At 52.6% G+C, this 15,851-nt stretch overlaps 1 protein-coding gene across 1 annotated transcript; it reads right to left on the bottom strand.

The window, feature by feature from the left end:
* Positions 1-5,461: 5,461 nt before the first annotated feature.
* On the bottom strand, positions 5,462-14,925 carry ACRBP (acrosin binding protein). Its single transcript, XM_010385933.2, has 10 exons — positions 14,792-14,925; positions 14,261-14,479; positions 13,936-14,030; positions 12,710-12,827; positions 11,629-12,097; positions 10,995-11,127; positions 7,750-7,929; positions 7,466-7,633; positions 6,336-6,419; positions 5,462-5,781 (listed from the first exon to the last, which is right to left on the bottom strand). The coding sequence occupies exons 1-10, from the start codon at positions 14,832-14,834 to the stop codon at positions 5,659-5,661; spliced, it is 1,632 nt and encodes a 543-aa protein (XP_010384235.1). The 5' UTR covers positions 14,835-14,925; the 3' UTR covers positions 5,462-5,658.
* Between the last annotated feature and the right edge of the window lie 926 nt (positions 14,926-15,851).

Raw genomic sequence — 15,851 nt, 5'->3', positions numbered from 1 at the left:
TCAGAGGTCTGAAAAGGTTCTTACATCTCCCCATCCCCCTTGCCCCTGAGGATCAGCTCTGGAATAGGCCCACCCTCATTTTAGAGTCTCGTGGCCCATCAGTGTCTCAGCCCCAACACAGGAAGTCCCTCTTTAGTACGTGCTCTAACCCATTCGCTGAATTGGCGAAGCCTACTTCCTCTGCTTTTGTGTTCAGGCGGCGTTGGGAGGATGCACCCTTTCCCCACAGACAGGCTTCATCGTGAATACTTAGTATCTCTGTATCCAGGCCCTCCCAACAGACCCCAGCTGTGCTGAGCCTCCAGCAGAAGCTTGGCTTGGTCTAAAGCCTTTGTGAAAAGCTCTGTCCCAGAGCTGTTTTGGGGGCACAAATGAATCCTTTTCTTCTGCTTATCCTGGGCCTGAGGGGCAGGGATGAGATGGAACACTAAATGGAACAGGAGGATAAATCCTCATCCTGGAGGTTTGGAGACAATACCAAGTCCCCAGGGTGAGTGGGGAGGCCTCCTTCTGCCCCAGGGGCCACATTCTTCCTCAGAGAGGAGTCTCTGGCACGGTCCTGCGTGTCAGGTCGTGTCTTCCCTCCTCCCTGGCCCAAGCCTGCCTGCTTCTCCAGCCAAAATTCCTGCTCCTGCCTCTCCCCACCCTTCTCTACTGAAGCCTGTCTCTTCCTGCATTTCCAGCATCATCCTCGGCCCTGGCTTCTCCCTCCCTGAGTACTCTGACCTCATCCCTCCTGACATTTGTCTGGGAAAAGGCAGAAAGTAAAGGTGGTCTACAGCTCAATAATTAGTTTCCCTGATGTGTGGATATCACCTTGCCATTGTGCCTCTCTCTTTACCCTGCTTTCGAGAGCTGGAAAAGCAAGAAAGTCAGTCCCAAGAGAAGCCACGGAGGCAGGCCCAGTCCCCTGACATGTGCCCTCAGGTGGTCTGTGTGCATCTGACCCTTGCTTGTAGCCTGGCAAGTCCTGCTTCCTCAGGGAAATCCACTAGAGCCTGTGGGCCTTGCTGACCTCACTTGACCTTAGTGTGCACTGGCTTCAGGCCTCCCCCTTCTTGCCGGCTCCTTCTCCTGGGTTAGTTTTTTCTTTTTTTTTTTTTTTTTTCTGAGATGGAGTCTCGCTTGCTGTGTCACCCAGGCTGGAGTACAGTGGTGCAATCTCAGGTCACTGCGACCTCCGCCTCCCAGGTTCAAGCAATTCTCCTGCCTCAGTCTCCCAAGTAGCTGGGATCACAGGCACCTGCCACCACGCCCGGCTAATTTTTGTATTTTTAGTAGAGACGGGTTTTCACTATGTTGGCCAGGCTGGTCTTGAACGCCTGACCTCAGGTGATCCGCCCTCCTCAGCCTCCCAAAGTGCTGGGATTACAGGCATGAGCCACTGTGCCCAGCCATTCTCCTGGGCTTTTTTCAATGCCCCTGGGCATAAAAGATTTCTGTCAGTAGGTATGTCCTGGGGCATGAAGCAGAGTGGGGAGAGCAGATGGCATCAGACAGATGGAGTTGGGCTCCAGTGCCTCTGAGTAGCCGGGAGGTGAGGCCTACATATACTGCATGCGAGGAAGTTTCTGTGTCACCTCAGTCCCTGCCTCCGTGTCCCACGAGGTCTGCAACTTTAGCTTACCCTAAAAGGAGGATTTCTGCTGGCCTGGGCAACACAGTGGGACCCCATCTCTAAAAAAAAAAAAATTTTTTTTTTTTTTTTTCAGATGGAGTCTCGCTCTGTTGCCAGGCTGGAGTGCAGTGGTGTGATCTCAGCGCACTGCAACCTCCACCTCCCGGGTTCAAGCGATTCTCCTGCCTCAGCCTCCCGAGTAGCTGGGACTACAGGTGCATGCCACCATGCCCAACTAATTTTTGTATTTTCAGTAGAGATGGGGTATCGCAGCATGTTGACCAGTATGGACTCAATCTCTTGACCTCGTGATCCACCCGCCTCAGCCTCCCAAAGTGCTGGAATTACAGGCGTGAGCCACCGTGCCCAGCTCTACAAAAATATGTCAAAAAATGAGCAGAGGCCGGGTGTGTGGCTCGTGCCTGTAATCCCAGCACTTTGGGAGGCAGAGGCGAATGGATCGCTTTAGCGCAGGAGTTCAAGACCAGCCTGGGCAACATGGCGAAACCCTGTCTCTACAAAAAAAAAAAAAAAAAAAAAAAAAAATTACAAAAATTAGCTGGTCGTGGTGGCTCAAGCCTGTATTTCCAGCTACTCTGGAGGCTGAGGCAGGATAATAGCTTGAACCCAGGAGGTGAAGTTTGCAGTGAGTCTAGATCGCGCCACTGCACTCCAGCCTGGATGACAGAGCGAGACTCCATCTCAAAAAATAAATAAATAAATTAGCCGGGCATGTCCTGCTTCCTCAGGGAAATCCACTAGATTTCCTGCTTGTAGTCCCAGGTACTCAAGAGGCTGAAGTGGGAGGATCGCTTGAACCCAGGAGTTTGAGGCTGCAGTGAGCCATGTTCATGCCCCTGCACTCCAGCCTGGGCAACAGAGTGAGATCCTGTCTTAAAAAAAAAAAAAATGGCTGGGGGCAGTGGCTCATGCCTGTAATCCCAGCACTTTGGGAGGCCGAGGCAGGTGGATCATGAGGTCAGGAGTTCAAGACCAGCCTGGCCAAGATGGTAAAACCCTGTCTCTACTAAAAATGCAAAAATTAGCCAGGCATGGTGGTGCATGCCTGTAATCCCAGCTATTCGGGAGGCTGAGGCAGAGAACTGCTTGAACCCAGGAGGCAGAAGTTGTAGTGAGCTGAGATTGCACCACTACACTCCAGCCTGGGTGACAAAGGGAGACTGTGTCTCAAAATAAAAAAAAGAAAGGGAAAAAGAACAAAAGGAGTAGTTCTGGAGATACAATCTGGTGGAGGTCCCCTTCTTGTCATGGGAGCCCCACAACCATGGGTAATAGGTAGGCCCCATCCTCATGGTGTGATGCAAAGGTATCATAAAGCCCTGCTGACCTCCAAATATGTCCCCCACCTCCAAAATTCCATCCCCTCAAACCACAATCTATCAGAGCCATAGGGACATCAGAGACCATCAGTCTAATCTTATATAGATGCACCTTTTGGGTTAAGGCGGCACCTCCTGAAGACCCCGTGCAGTGCACCTTGGCTAGTTGGGAGGGAGAACACTGAGAACACGTCTGTGCCAGTCAACCCGTTAACAAGTTTGATTAGATCAGCCCATTGGCATCTGCCTGGCCCTGGGGGATGAATGGTGTAGGGGTTGAGGTTTAACTGGAAGTGGAAAAAGGGTGTAAACAGTCCCCAGAGGGTCCTCCCTGGGAAGCCCAGGGCTCAGTACCACAGTGGGGGCCTAGAAAGGGAGGGGGAGGACACAGCCTCTGCGAGATCCCCCAGAGTGGGGTCTTCAAGCGTCAAAAAGGGGCACCCCCGGGGTGTAGCAGGCATGTTAGCTGTTTGTCCAGCTCCATCTGAAAAGATCTATTTGAGGCAATTCCTTTCGGCTTTTTACTCTGTTCAGAAGGGTTTTCCAGGGCCCATGCCCACCCTCATCTCTGTCCCCCACCCAAGTCCCCCATTTCTCCAGGGGGATGCTTCCCCTTGTGCTCCCTGTGCAGTTCAATTCGTGACACCCCCATACCTGTGCTCCGTGTTGCTCTGCGCTGCCCCAAGCTGGATTCCGCTGCCTGCTCTGGGCTGGGCTGGGCTGGTAGGACCTGCTCTCCGGGTGGGAGGGGACACACCCACCTCAGCAGATCTCAGCACATCCCTCCCAGCTCAGTGCACTCACCCAACCCCACAGGGGCCAAGGACAGAGTGAAGAGGAACACTTGTCCTCAAAGGCCTTCACAGACTGGCCAGAGAAAAAACCCCAGCAGCTAAGGATACTTAATTCAGCCCCGACTCTTGCTGACTAGGAACTGCCCCCACCCATCGTTCAGATATTCCTGCTGTGTCTGGGAACTCTTCCTGGCACACCTACTGTCTGATGCCAGATGACTAACCCACCAGCCTCTCGTTGTCCTCACCGGTTCCCCCTGGGTGTCTCTCTTCCTTTCCTGGGTCTGCCAGGTGGTTTAGCCCATGCCACTCGTGGCTTGTGCCCCACCCTGCCCGGGGCCCTCTGCATGACAGTGCTCTGCTAGGTCCTGCTTCCCACTGAGCACACTTGGATCCTGCATCGAGCAGTCACTAGGCAGGATGGTTCCTCTTTGCTTAGGTCTGTTTCCCCTCAGCCCCTTGTCTCTGTGTCCTTGGGACAGGGGACACAGAGATAAGGGGCCCTGTAGGCACGGGGCTGGGCATGTTGTCCATGCTCAATAAACAGAAACAAGTTCAAGTGTTGTGGTGGTAGGTGGAAAAGGGATTGTGGTGAAGTGAGTTTGGGCAGCTCGGTTACACGTTTCTCTATTACCAAGCTCTAGAGGGCCTTTAACATGCTGTGAAATGACAGGCCTCGTGTTGACAATGGAAACTGGGTGAAGGGTACAGGAGGGTGCATTATACTTTTCTATTTTTGTGCATGTTTGAACTCTCATAGTAAGTGAGCTTTAACAAAATACTGTTAATTACCATGAAGCTACAGAAGGGAGAGAGACTCTGCAGTGTCCCCGGCACATACTTTGGGATATTTCAAGTTATTAAAGGCCAGTGCTGGAGTCATATCTCAATGTAGGTTGTTCAGATGCAACCACTTAAACATCCGGATTATCTGACAAATTCCTGGACGCTAAGGGTTTCCTTCCTGTAATCCCAACACTTTGGGAGGCCGAGATGGGAAAATTGCGTGCGCCCAGGAGTTTGAGACCAACCTGGGCAACATGGAGAGACCCCATCTCTACAAAAAATTTTAAGAATTAGCCACGCATAGTGACACATTCCTGTGGTCACAGGTAACTGAGAGGCTGAGGTAGGAGTATGGCTGGAGCCTAGGAGGTGGAGACTGCAGTGGGTGGCGATCACGCCACTGCACTCCAGCCTGGGTGACAGAGCGAAACCCTGTCTCAAAAACAAAAAATCAACAACAACAACAACAACAACAAAAAAACAACCCCAAGCTCTCCTTGATCGAGGCTGTAGTTCCTGGTTTTTCCCTTCCTCATAAAGTGCAAGCTACACCCTCCCTATAACCTGGGATTGGTCCCTTTGGACAAGGTCTCATCAGGCTTTGGCCTTTACCCTACAGAGGAACAATACTACACTTGCATCTGACATCATGGGGCTTAGGGCTTCAGAAATGAAGGCACACACCGGCCTTCATGCCCACATCATCCTCAGGGCCCCAGCCTTCTTGGCCTTCCTTAGTTCACCTCTCCGGGTTCTCAGGTCTTCTGCTTCTCCTGGCAGATGGCTGCTTCCCTCAGTACCATTCCTATGAGATTCTCTCACCGGCAAGTGGATCCATAAAACCGGGGGCTGGGGACTGACTGCCACGGAGCAGGGTAGCAGTGCTGAGGATGGGGATCCCAACCAAAATAGGCCACACAGGCTGAAGATCAACACTTTATGTAAAGTCATCTTTGAAGGAGCGCGCAGCTCCCGCTGTGGCCCTCTCTGGGACTGCTGCTCCAACCCAAGGAAATGTGACCCAGAAGGCGCAGCCTGAAAGCAAACCGACAGATGGGGTCTAAAAACAATAGAGAATGTGGACAGGTTGGGCTGGGGTGCAGACAGACGAGATGCCAGCTCATCCAAACTGGCCTAGAGTCAAGGTGCTGAACTCCTGGCTCCATCGAAGCACAACTTCCTCACTTTTGCCAGGGCTCAGCACACTGTAAGTCTCGTTCTGCAGACATCTCATGCGGGACACCTACACAGGGATTCAGGGCAGACAGTCTGTATCACAGAGCCAGGCGCCAGGAGTGGGGAGGAGGGGAGGTGTCACAAACCCAAAAGAGAGAGGTGGGCAGGTATGGGCACAGGGCAGAAGAGGGAAGGAGGAAACTCAAATGTGGGTTTTTAAGGCCAGAGGAGACATCAAGCAGCCCAACCCCTTTCCTGCAGAAACAGGCAGCTGAGGCTTAGCGGGGGAAGTGCCTCATCCCAGGCTACTTGGTGAGTAAGAACATGAGACAGACCGAGACCGAGACCTCAACGTCCAATTCCCGGCCCAGCGGAGGGTTCTTCCTGTGGTGCTCTCAGGGCCCTCCTCTGTTATCCACCACCTGCCTGGGAGGGCCTTGCTTCCTCCAGGACTGGAGGAATGGAGGAGAGCCTGCTGGTGGAGGCCTCTGCCCCAAAGATGCAAACAGGGAACCGCTTTCCACATCCTAGCTGCTTGCAGAGGGGGCCTCAGAATAGACCAATTGTGGTGACTGATTGAGGGGGTGCTGGGAGAAGGAGGGGCAAGGTAGAGGTGCTCACCTTCCGATTCCGGTTTCTCATCAGACACTGCTGGCTTTTGAAGGAACAGTAGTTTGGGTACTGGATATAGTCTGTGTCACAAATCTAAGCCAAGAGCCAGGGAGAGGGAAGGGGATATCAGAAGCCTCACAGGACAGCAGTACTCCAGGGGGTATCTGCTAGGACAGAGCCAGGGGCAGGGTGTGACCCAAGACCCAGGCCTTCCACACACAGGTGGCCCCTCACTCTGCTTTCCCTCTGCCTTTCCCCTCCCATTCTGTCACAGGTTGCTGGGAAGAAGCCAGGAGCCTGGGAGAGTACGAGGCTGCTGGTCAGCTTACTGCGAAAGTGGCTGAGGAAGTGGGAATGGGGCAGGACGGGGCAGATAAGGGTCCAGAACATGGGACAGGGACCCAATTAGTGGCCTGATGTCAAGGATTTTTCTGGTAATGGTAGATGAGGGAAGGAGGAAGAGAATCTCCAATGTGTGATGGTGGTGAGTCACTTCCTTCTTTGGACCTCGACTCCCCATTCCAGATCAAGGCGCCTAGGGACAAGAGCTGGATGGACATGGGCCCCTCAGCTCAGCTACTTGCTTCAGCTGCCCTTACTTTTCCTTGCGTTGGTTTTCCCTGCTAACTACAGAAGGAGAGGCCTGGCTCTTGGCAACAACAGGTCATGCCACAGGGAAGGTAACTCAGGGGAATGGGGAGCCAAGTTGATTTTACTGAGCAGGGAAGGCACTGGAAGAGCTGGGAAGAGCCCGTCAGGCTGAGGCCAGGAAGTCCTGGATTACAGGGTTGGGCAGTGGTGCAAGTGTCAGTCATTTCTTGTAGAGATGACTAACTTTGGTTGAGTGGAAGTGACTTGATCACCGCCACTCAGCAAGCAACTGGCAAAGCTGGGACCAGAACCTCTAGCTCCTGTGCTTTCTCAGCCCTCCAGGTCCCCACTCCTTTGCCTGCTCTATTGGTGGAGGGTGGGTGGGGTGCAATGGTCTGTTGGAGAGAGGCAGGACGTTCAGTGAGGACTGGTTCTCAGAAGCCAGGGGCCCAAGCCCCCTTCCACAAACTAGGGCTACCCACAGCAAGTAATTGCAAGGAATGGGGTGAGGGTGGGGATGGGGCTGAGCTTTGGGGAAAGGCTCTGACCTTGGTGGGGAAATCCCCATCCTGGAAACTAAGGAACTCAGTCTGGAGCCATCCAGAGACTCGAATGTCTTCACAGCCCTTCGTGGCAAGCCGGGCACACCAGAAGTCCATGCGGAGCCCACCGTACAAATCCAGCCCGTAAAAGCGGCCTGATTCTGGGGACCCTACCTGTGGCACAGGAGATAGGGGAGAGGAGCATGCCCCTCCCCTCCTGCTGGCCTCCTCCCACCCCACTCCCACCACCCAGTTCTGCCTTTCCCACTGCAGGCTGCCACGCTAGGTACCTGGTTGCCAATGGACAGGCTCTGGGAGGCAAGCAAGGGGCTGACAAAGGGTGTCTTGTGGGAGGTGTCACATTGTTGCCGCTGCAGGCTGGCCTCTGAGTGGCATTGCTCCAGCTTCAGGGAGCAGAAGTCACAGAGGGCACAGGTAGACAAGTGTCGCCGCCCAAGGCTGTCACAGACCTGGGGCAGGAGAATGGGTGAGGCTGAAGCTGAGAGTCAGCGGCCTGCCTTCTCCCATGTCTCAGCCCTCCAGGGTGGCCCTGCAGAATGTCTTTGCATTTAGCCTCTTCCAAAAGCTTGTCTGGTTTTCTACTTGTCCTCCTCCTCAAGGGTGCCCCAAGGACCTTGCCTTAGCTATTCCTTCACCTGCTTCCTGGATGATTGATCTACTCCTAGGTAATCATCTGTCTGCCGGTGACACCCAAATCTTTAGCGCCAGCTCTCTTTCCTGGGCTCCAAATCCTCATTGCCAGTGCCTGACAGATGCCTGTGATCTGGTGATCTTACAGTTACCCCAACTTAGCCTATCTGAAAAGAACTCATAACCCTCCCCTGCCACCCGCTAATGATAATGCTAATATTTACAAAGAGGTGACATGGTGCCAGCACTATGGATACGCATGCTCTCATTTCCTTTAGTCTTTACGAGAACCCTATAATAGCAGAGGTATTAATATTACTCTCATTTACTGACAAGGAAACTGACTCTCAGTGAGGTTGAGTAAGTTGCTCAAAGCCACCTATCTATCAGATGGGGAAGCTGGGACATGGGTCCAGGTCCTTCCAACTCTAAAACCTATGCTCTACCCAAGTACCGGGCTTGGAAACCTCCAAGTTCTTGGAAGCTATTCTTCAGAGTGGAGTTGCCAACCTCCCAGCTGGATCCTGCCCCCAGCTTCCTCAGCACTAGCAGGAGACCTTGCTAAGCAGCATGTTTAGTCAATCCCACGGTCCTCCTTCCTCCCCTATGGGCACAGCTTGTCATAGTGCATGAAATCTCCTACAGCACCTTGCCTGCTCCTCCAACATAAGGGAGGTATCACGTTCCTGACCAGAAATCTTGATTGGATTCCCCTTTCCTATCAAATTAAGTGCAAATGCTCATGCTGCCATTCAAGAGTTTTCGCATCATGACCCTGTTGATCTCTTTGACTCTGTCTCCTGCTGCTCTGCTCCAGGTAAAAGGGACGCACTCCTTACTGTCCTCTTACCTACGCCATCAAATCCAGTGAGCTCCCTCCATAAAACCCCGAACTTCTTACATTTTGTTTAAGAACCTCACCTACCACACTCCTTTTGTAATATTACTGTATCCATATTAAGCCCCTCATGGGTTCTTGGCCCCTTAAGAGCAGAAACAGTGTGCTCATTGTTAGCATACTAATTTCATTCATGAAATTTCTACTCTTCTTTGGGCCAGGCACGGGGGCTCATGCCTGTAATTCCAGTGGAGTGGAAGTGGCTGAGACGGATTCCTTGAGCCCAGGAGTTTGAGATCAGCCTGGGCAACATGGTGAGACCCTGTCTCTACAAAAAAATACAAAAAATTAGCCAGGTGTAGTGGCGCATGCCACTAGTCCCAGCTACTGGAGAGGCTGAGGTAGGAGAATCACCTGAGCCTGGGAGGTCAAGGATGCAGTGAGCTGTGATCACACCACTGCACTCCAGCCCGGGTGACGGAGTGAGACACTATCTCAAAAAAAAAAAAGAAAAAAAAAAAAGAAAAAGAAATTTATACTCTTCTTTGCATCAGACCCTTTGCACATACTCTTCCCTCTATCAGGAATCTTCTACCAAGCAGGAATCTTCTACCAAGCCCCTTCTTTTGCCTGGATTCACTTCTTTTATCTTCAGGTCTCGGTTTAAACATCAGTTCTTCTTGAAAGCGCCTCTGATCCTCCCAAACATGGAGAGTTGTCCCCAACCCACCCCATCTGCTCTCTCTGTACTCATCTGCTCTCTCTGTACTTTGTGCATATCCCTGCTACAGCACTGATCCCATCGCACCATCCTGCATATTTCCTTGTCTCTCTCCTGCCCTAGATTCCAAGAGGACAGAGGACTGGCTCTATTGCATGTCCTGCTAACATCTTAAATATCTAGTAGAGTTTGTCCCCAATCAGTGTTTGTTGAACAAACAGATGAATGGATGGTATCTGAGCTCTCCAGAAATATTTGCTAAATTGTATTATTTGTGAAAATCTAAAGTATATTTTCCTGGGAATAGACTTGCTGGTTGTTGAGGATACATTGAGACTGGAATCACTTTACAGATTCCCTGGAATGGGTTCTATGAACTCTCTGGAAAGAAGAAGAGCTGCATCTAAGGCAAAGCTAGGAAGATGGTGAACTGGATCAAGAATCAAAAGTTGACTCAGGGCTGGGCATGGTGGCTCATGCCTGTAATCCCAGCATTTTGGGAGGCTGAGGCAGGAGGATTGGTTGAGCCCAGGAGTTCTAGACCAACACAGGCAACAAAGCGAGACCCCATCTCTACAAAATAGAAAAATAATTAGCCAGGCACGGTGACACATGCCTGTAGTCCCAGCTACTTGAGAGGCTGAGATGAGAGGATCACTTGAGCCCAGATTGTCAAGGCTACAGTGAGCCATGATCGCACCACTTCCATCCAGCCTTATAGAGTGAGACCCTGTCTCAAAAAAAAAAAAAAAAAAAAAAAAAAAAAAAAGGCCGGGCGCGGTGGCTCAAGCCTGTAATCCCAGCACTTTGGGAGGCCGAGACGGACGGATCACGAGGTCAGGAGATCGAGACCATCCTGGCTAATACGGTGAAACCCCGTCTCTACTAAAAAATACAAAAAACTAGCCGGGTGAGGTGGCGGGCGCCTGTAGTCCCAGCTACTCCGGAGGCTGAGGCAAGAGAATGGTGTAAACCCGGGAGGCGGAGCTTGCAGTGAGCTGAGATCCGGCCACTGCACTCCAGCCTGGGCGACAGAGCCAGACTCCGTCTCAAAAAAAAAAAAGAGTGAAATCTGGAAGCCTGGCAACTCAGGGAGGTGAAGAATGAATTCTGGACTGGAGTGGATTCCAGACTGGGTCTTGAGCCTTCCTCCTTTAAGGTGGACTGGTAATGTCCTTCCTAAGAAAAGAGTCCCACTTGGAGAGAATCTCTCCAGCTATGTCTCATGCTTCTCCTGCCCATCCTCCACTCCCATAGCCCAGCACAGTGCCTGGCCAAGAGGATGCCCAGTGGCATGTATCCATTAGAGAGTATGGCAGGCATACCGACTTCCCGAAACCAAGGATCTCCTCCTCCATGTACTTCCAGGCCTTGGCTGTGGGGGTTATGATGCAGGTATTCTCCACAATCGAATAGCACAGCACCAGCAAGGCCTCTGTGTGGGGCAGCTGCAGGAGGCTGCAAGACAGCACTGAGGGTGGGGCTGGGCCAGGTGGCTGGGGCAGGAAACTACATCTGGTCTCCTCCCCTTCCCTTAGTGTCTGCTTTGGTCACACACATTCAGTATGCTCAGCATGGGGCCTTAGAGGCCTCTGGACAAATCACCTACTTTTACAAATGAGGAACTGAGGACCCGAAAGGAGAAATAACTTTCTCAGGATTGCAATGCTAAACAGAGCAGAACCCAAGTCAGGATTGCAATGCTAAACAGGGCAGAGACAAGACCAGAACCCAAGTCTAGTAGTTCCAGGTACAAGGCGTACATGGAGAATAAGCATTTGAGCAGTGCTTAAGGCAACAATGGGCACAGAATGGGTGAGGCAGGAAGTTGCTAGCTGTGCCTGAAGCCCAGACAGGTCTGAGTGGATCTGGAGGCTGAAGCCAGGAAAATGGGCTTCTCATTCCCAAGGAAGGCAGAAGGGAGGGCAGGGTGGATGACAGAGTCAAAACTTCCTATACCTGCCAGGGTTTTGGTTTCTCCAGTAGGAGTTCTCATCATATATTTCATTCATTTCATCCATTTCCTGGGCTGACCGAATGAGCTCCTGGATGTTCTCCATCATCATAGGAGTAGACTCTACTTCTCGTACCCGGGGAGTGAAGGAGGAAGGGTTAGAAGATAAAGATTCAGAGTGAAACTTGGGCTCTGAGTCTGTCTGAACCTGAGACACAGCCTCCAGTCCCTCCTTAGTCCCCTGTCCTTCTTCCTGTTTTCCCTCCTCTTCCTGTTCCTCTTCTTGCTCTTCTTGTTCCCGCCCCTCTTCCTGCTTGTGTTCTTGGATCGGCTCCTGCCTGTGCTCCACTCCTTGCTCTTGCCTGTGCTCTGGCGCTTGCTCCTGGCCTCCCAGGGACAAGGAGGATTGCAGGAGCTCTTCCACGTTGTTGCTAAGCCTCTCAGGCCAGGGCTGGAAGGCCTGGTGTTCTGTCACTATAGCAGGGTTTAGAGACGGGAAAGAGACAGTCAGGCTTCTGGCCCCTGAGTGTCTTTGTTCACAGAGGGACATACACATAAACAAAGGAGACCAAGTCACACTTACACACACAGAAAAACACAGAAAAAAATGTAAGTATCAAACTAAAAGAACATTACCATGGCAATTGTAAAGTTGGTGGTATGCGTCACCTTCCCACCTCCCTGGCAAGCACTCCTCCTTCCCTAACTTCCACCTCAAATACCACCTTTTGTCCCTCTCCCTTAGGAAACACCAAGTATGCTGAGTAGCTAGCAGCAAATCCTTTCTAAAGTGAAGAGGTTAGCTTATAAAGGGCCCAGGGTCTTCCAATGCAACAATGTCTTTGGAATTGGGAAAAATGGATTCAGAGCAAAATCGTAAGTAATGGCAGAAGAGATTCTGGTCCAGGAGAGCCCTAACTTGCATTCATAAAAAGCTGACACTCCTTGGAGTAAACAGCTGTCTGCCGGCGTCCCCTTCCCACCCAACATGCTTCCCATTTCCCTGCCTTGGATGCCTTACCTTGTGGGCTCTGGGAATTGTGGGAGGAGTAGCTGGTGGTCTCCCAGCTGCTGAGAGGGTCTCACCTGTGAAGTGGGGTGAGATGGGGGAGGTCATCGTGGTGGGCGAGACTTCAGCTGGAGCGTCTGTCTCCTTGAGAGTGTTAGGTGAGAGAACAGAGACTGGCTGGGAGCACAGGACTCTCTGCAGGAAGAGAAGGAAAATGGGAAAGGCTTTCCCAAAGGGCAGACTTCTGCTCCGGCTGGTTCTTCCACCTCTTTTCCAGCATGTCTTCTCTCTCACAGTTTCTAGGCAGGGATAAAGGGACATGGTCCCTGCTGGAACCCTCTAGACCTGAGCAAGGGTCCTTTCAGAAGATGAACCTCTGTTTGTCTGGGCCACAACCCTGCCGTCACTTTTGCATTTGACTCAAAATCACTGACCTGTTTGAAGAAACAGGAGAGCTTATCTCTTTGCCTCTTTCCATCCCTCTTCCCTACTTTTTTTTTTTTGATGGAGTCTCGCTCTGTCACCCAGGCTGGAGTGCAATGGTGTAATCTTGGCTCACTGCAAGCTCTGCCTCCCAGGTTCACGCCATTCTCCTGCCTCAGCTTCCTGAGTAGCTGGGACTACAGGTGCCCGCCACCACGCCTGGCTAATTTTTGGTATTTTTAGTAGAGACGGGGTTTCACCATGTTAGCCAGGATGGTCTCGATCTCCTGACCTCATGATCAGCCTGCTTCGGCTTCCCAAAGTGCTGGGATTACAGGTGTGAACCACCGCGCCTGGCCCTGTTTTTTTTTGTTTGAGACAGAGTCTCGCTCTGCCACCCAGGATAGGGTGCAGTGGCATGATCTCGGCTTACTGCAACCTCTGCCTCCCTGGTTCAAGCAATTCTCCTGCCTCAGCCTCCCGAGTAGCTAGGATGACAGTCGCCCATCACCAAGCCCGGCTAATTTTTTTTTTTTTTTTTTTTTTTTTTAGTAGAGACAGGGTTTCACCATGTTGGCCAGGCTCTTCTCGAACTCCTGACTTCAGGTGATCTGCCCACCTTGGGCTCCCAAAGTGCTGAGATTATAGGGATGAACCACCATGCCCGGTCTCTTCTCTACTTTTCTTGCAGTAACAGAATTGTTCAATCTGAATGTCCAAGGTGAGACTGTATTCATATATAATCTGGGTAAATGACTGGCAAAATGGCAGGGAAGGAGGAGCTAAGGATGACTCTCCTGGAACCTTCCTCAACTCCCCACTGCTGCCGCCTCTCCCTTGGCCCTGGGGCACCAAATCCAACCTTTGTCCTGGACCTCACCTTGGCATAGTAGATGTGGTTGGAGCAACGGTACTGAGTAAACTGGCAGAAAGATTCAAACCAGGAGGCATAAGGGAGGTTGGAGCAGACAGCACCTGAGAAAGGGCAGGGGTGGAGAAGATGAACCCACGGGGAGCTTGGGGTGGGGCTGCGGGCCATGGACTCCACGCCACGGGGAGGGTGGACACGGGGAGGGTGGAGAGTACGAGCTCACGGTGAGGTGCCAGCCATGCCCTTCCCCGCCTCACATGAGCACAGGGGTTTTTGCCCTGCGTTTTGGGTGAACACTCGGGTGCCTCAGTTTCCCCCCTAGCCTGGCCCTCACCATCGGGCACTAAGCCGTGGTTTTCATATTGGTCCAGCTGGACGAGTGTGGGATTCCGGCAGCCATGGGTTGCACGGAGACGGCAGGTAGTCTCTGCCTTCCAGGTTGGAGTCAGCAGTGCGAAGAAGTGCTCGTATTCGGTGGGAGAGAGAGGGCTGCCTGGAGTGGAGGCCCGAGTCGAATCCTGGGCTGGGGCAGGTGCCAGAGGCAGGAGCAGCACTGCGGAGCGGGCGAACGGACGATGGAAGGACAGAACCCCAAAACCCGCTCCGAGACCAGGGCAGACAGACCCAGACTGGAAAATTAGGAACGGGGTGCGGGTTATCCCTGCTGACGAGGGTGGGGGGATTCTAGAGACAGAGGCAAAGGTCCGGCCGCTGGCGGGGGGAGATGGGAGGATCCCAGGAGCTAGGGAGCCGACCCAGCGCGACCACCACGAGGAAGCGTTCCAGAAACCGTAAAAGCAGAGCTCTCGGGAGGGAGAGGACTGAGCCCGGGGAGAGTCTGTTGGAGCAGGTGGAAACCTCTCACCGTTCAAGAGTGAGGGAAGGAAGCCAGCGGCTGGCTTCCTCATGGCCGCAGAGGATCCGCCCGGTTCCGCGGACCCAAGCTGCCTCCAACGGGCCGAGCCGCAGAGAGAGCAGCAGGCGCGGGGCGGGGCGCACGCGGGCACCGCCCACGCGTCACAAAGAGCGGGCCAGGGCGGGGCCTCGACAGCCGGGTTCTCAGGGCCCTCAAGTGGCCTGAGCCCATCGAGATGGTAGGGATGGCAAAAGCTATCTTCACTTAGCGTCTATTTCTTTCTTTCTCTCTCTTTCTCTCTCTCTCTCTCTCTCTCTCTCTCTCTCTCTCTCTCTCTCCCTCCCTCCCTCCCTCCCTCCCTCCCTCCCTCCCTCCCTCCCTCTCTCTCTCTCTCTCTCTCTTTCTCTCTCTTTTTTTTGTGAGACGGAGTCCTACTCTGTCGCCCAGGCTGGAGTGCAGTGGCGCGATCTCGGCTCAGTGCAACCTCAGTGTCCCAGGTTCAAGTGATTCTCCTGCCTCAGCCTCCCAAGTAGCTGGGACCACAGGTGCGCGCCACCACGCCTGGTTTTTTTTTTTTTTTTTTTTTTTTTTTTTTTTTTTTTTTTTGAGACGAAGTCTTGCTCTGTCGCCCAGGCTGGAGTGCAGTGGCGCGATCTCAGCTCACTGCAACATCTGCCTCCCAAGTTCAAGCAATTTTCCTGCCTCAGCCTCCCAAGTAGCTGGGACTACAGGTGTGCGCCACCATGCCCGGCCTAAGTTTTGTATTTTTAGTAGAGACTGGGGTTCACCATGTTGGCCAGGCTGGTCCTGAACTCCTGACCTCAAGTGATCTGCCCACCTCAGCCTCCCAAAGTGCTGGGATTACAGGTGTGAGCCACCGTGGCCAGCCACTTAGCCTCTTTACATGGACTACCTTACTTAATTGCCATAGGAATCCCATAAGGTGGATACACTATCATTCGTTTTACAGATGAGAAATCGGGGCTTAGGGAAGCAAGCGGCCCAACAGGTCATGAGGTCTAGAGCTAAGCACAGGCAGAGATGGAATGTGCAAAACTAAGTCAAGGCC

This window comes from Rhinopithecus roxellana, chromosome 10 (assembly GCF_007565055.1).
Source record: "Rhinopithecus roxellana isolate Shanxi Qingling chromosome 10, ASM756505v1, whole genome shotgun sequence".
Taxonomy (NCBI): domain Eukaryota; kingdom Metazoa; phylum Chordata; class Mammalia; order Primates; family Cercopithecidae; genus Rhinopithecus; species Rhinopithecus roxellana.
The sequence above is the reverse complement of the archived record's forward strand: the minus strand, read 5'-3'. Positions and strand labels throughout refer to the sequence as shown.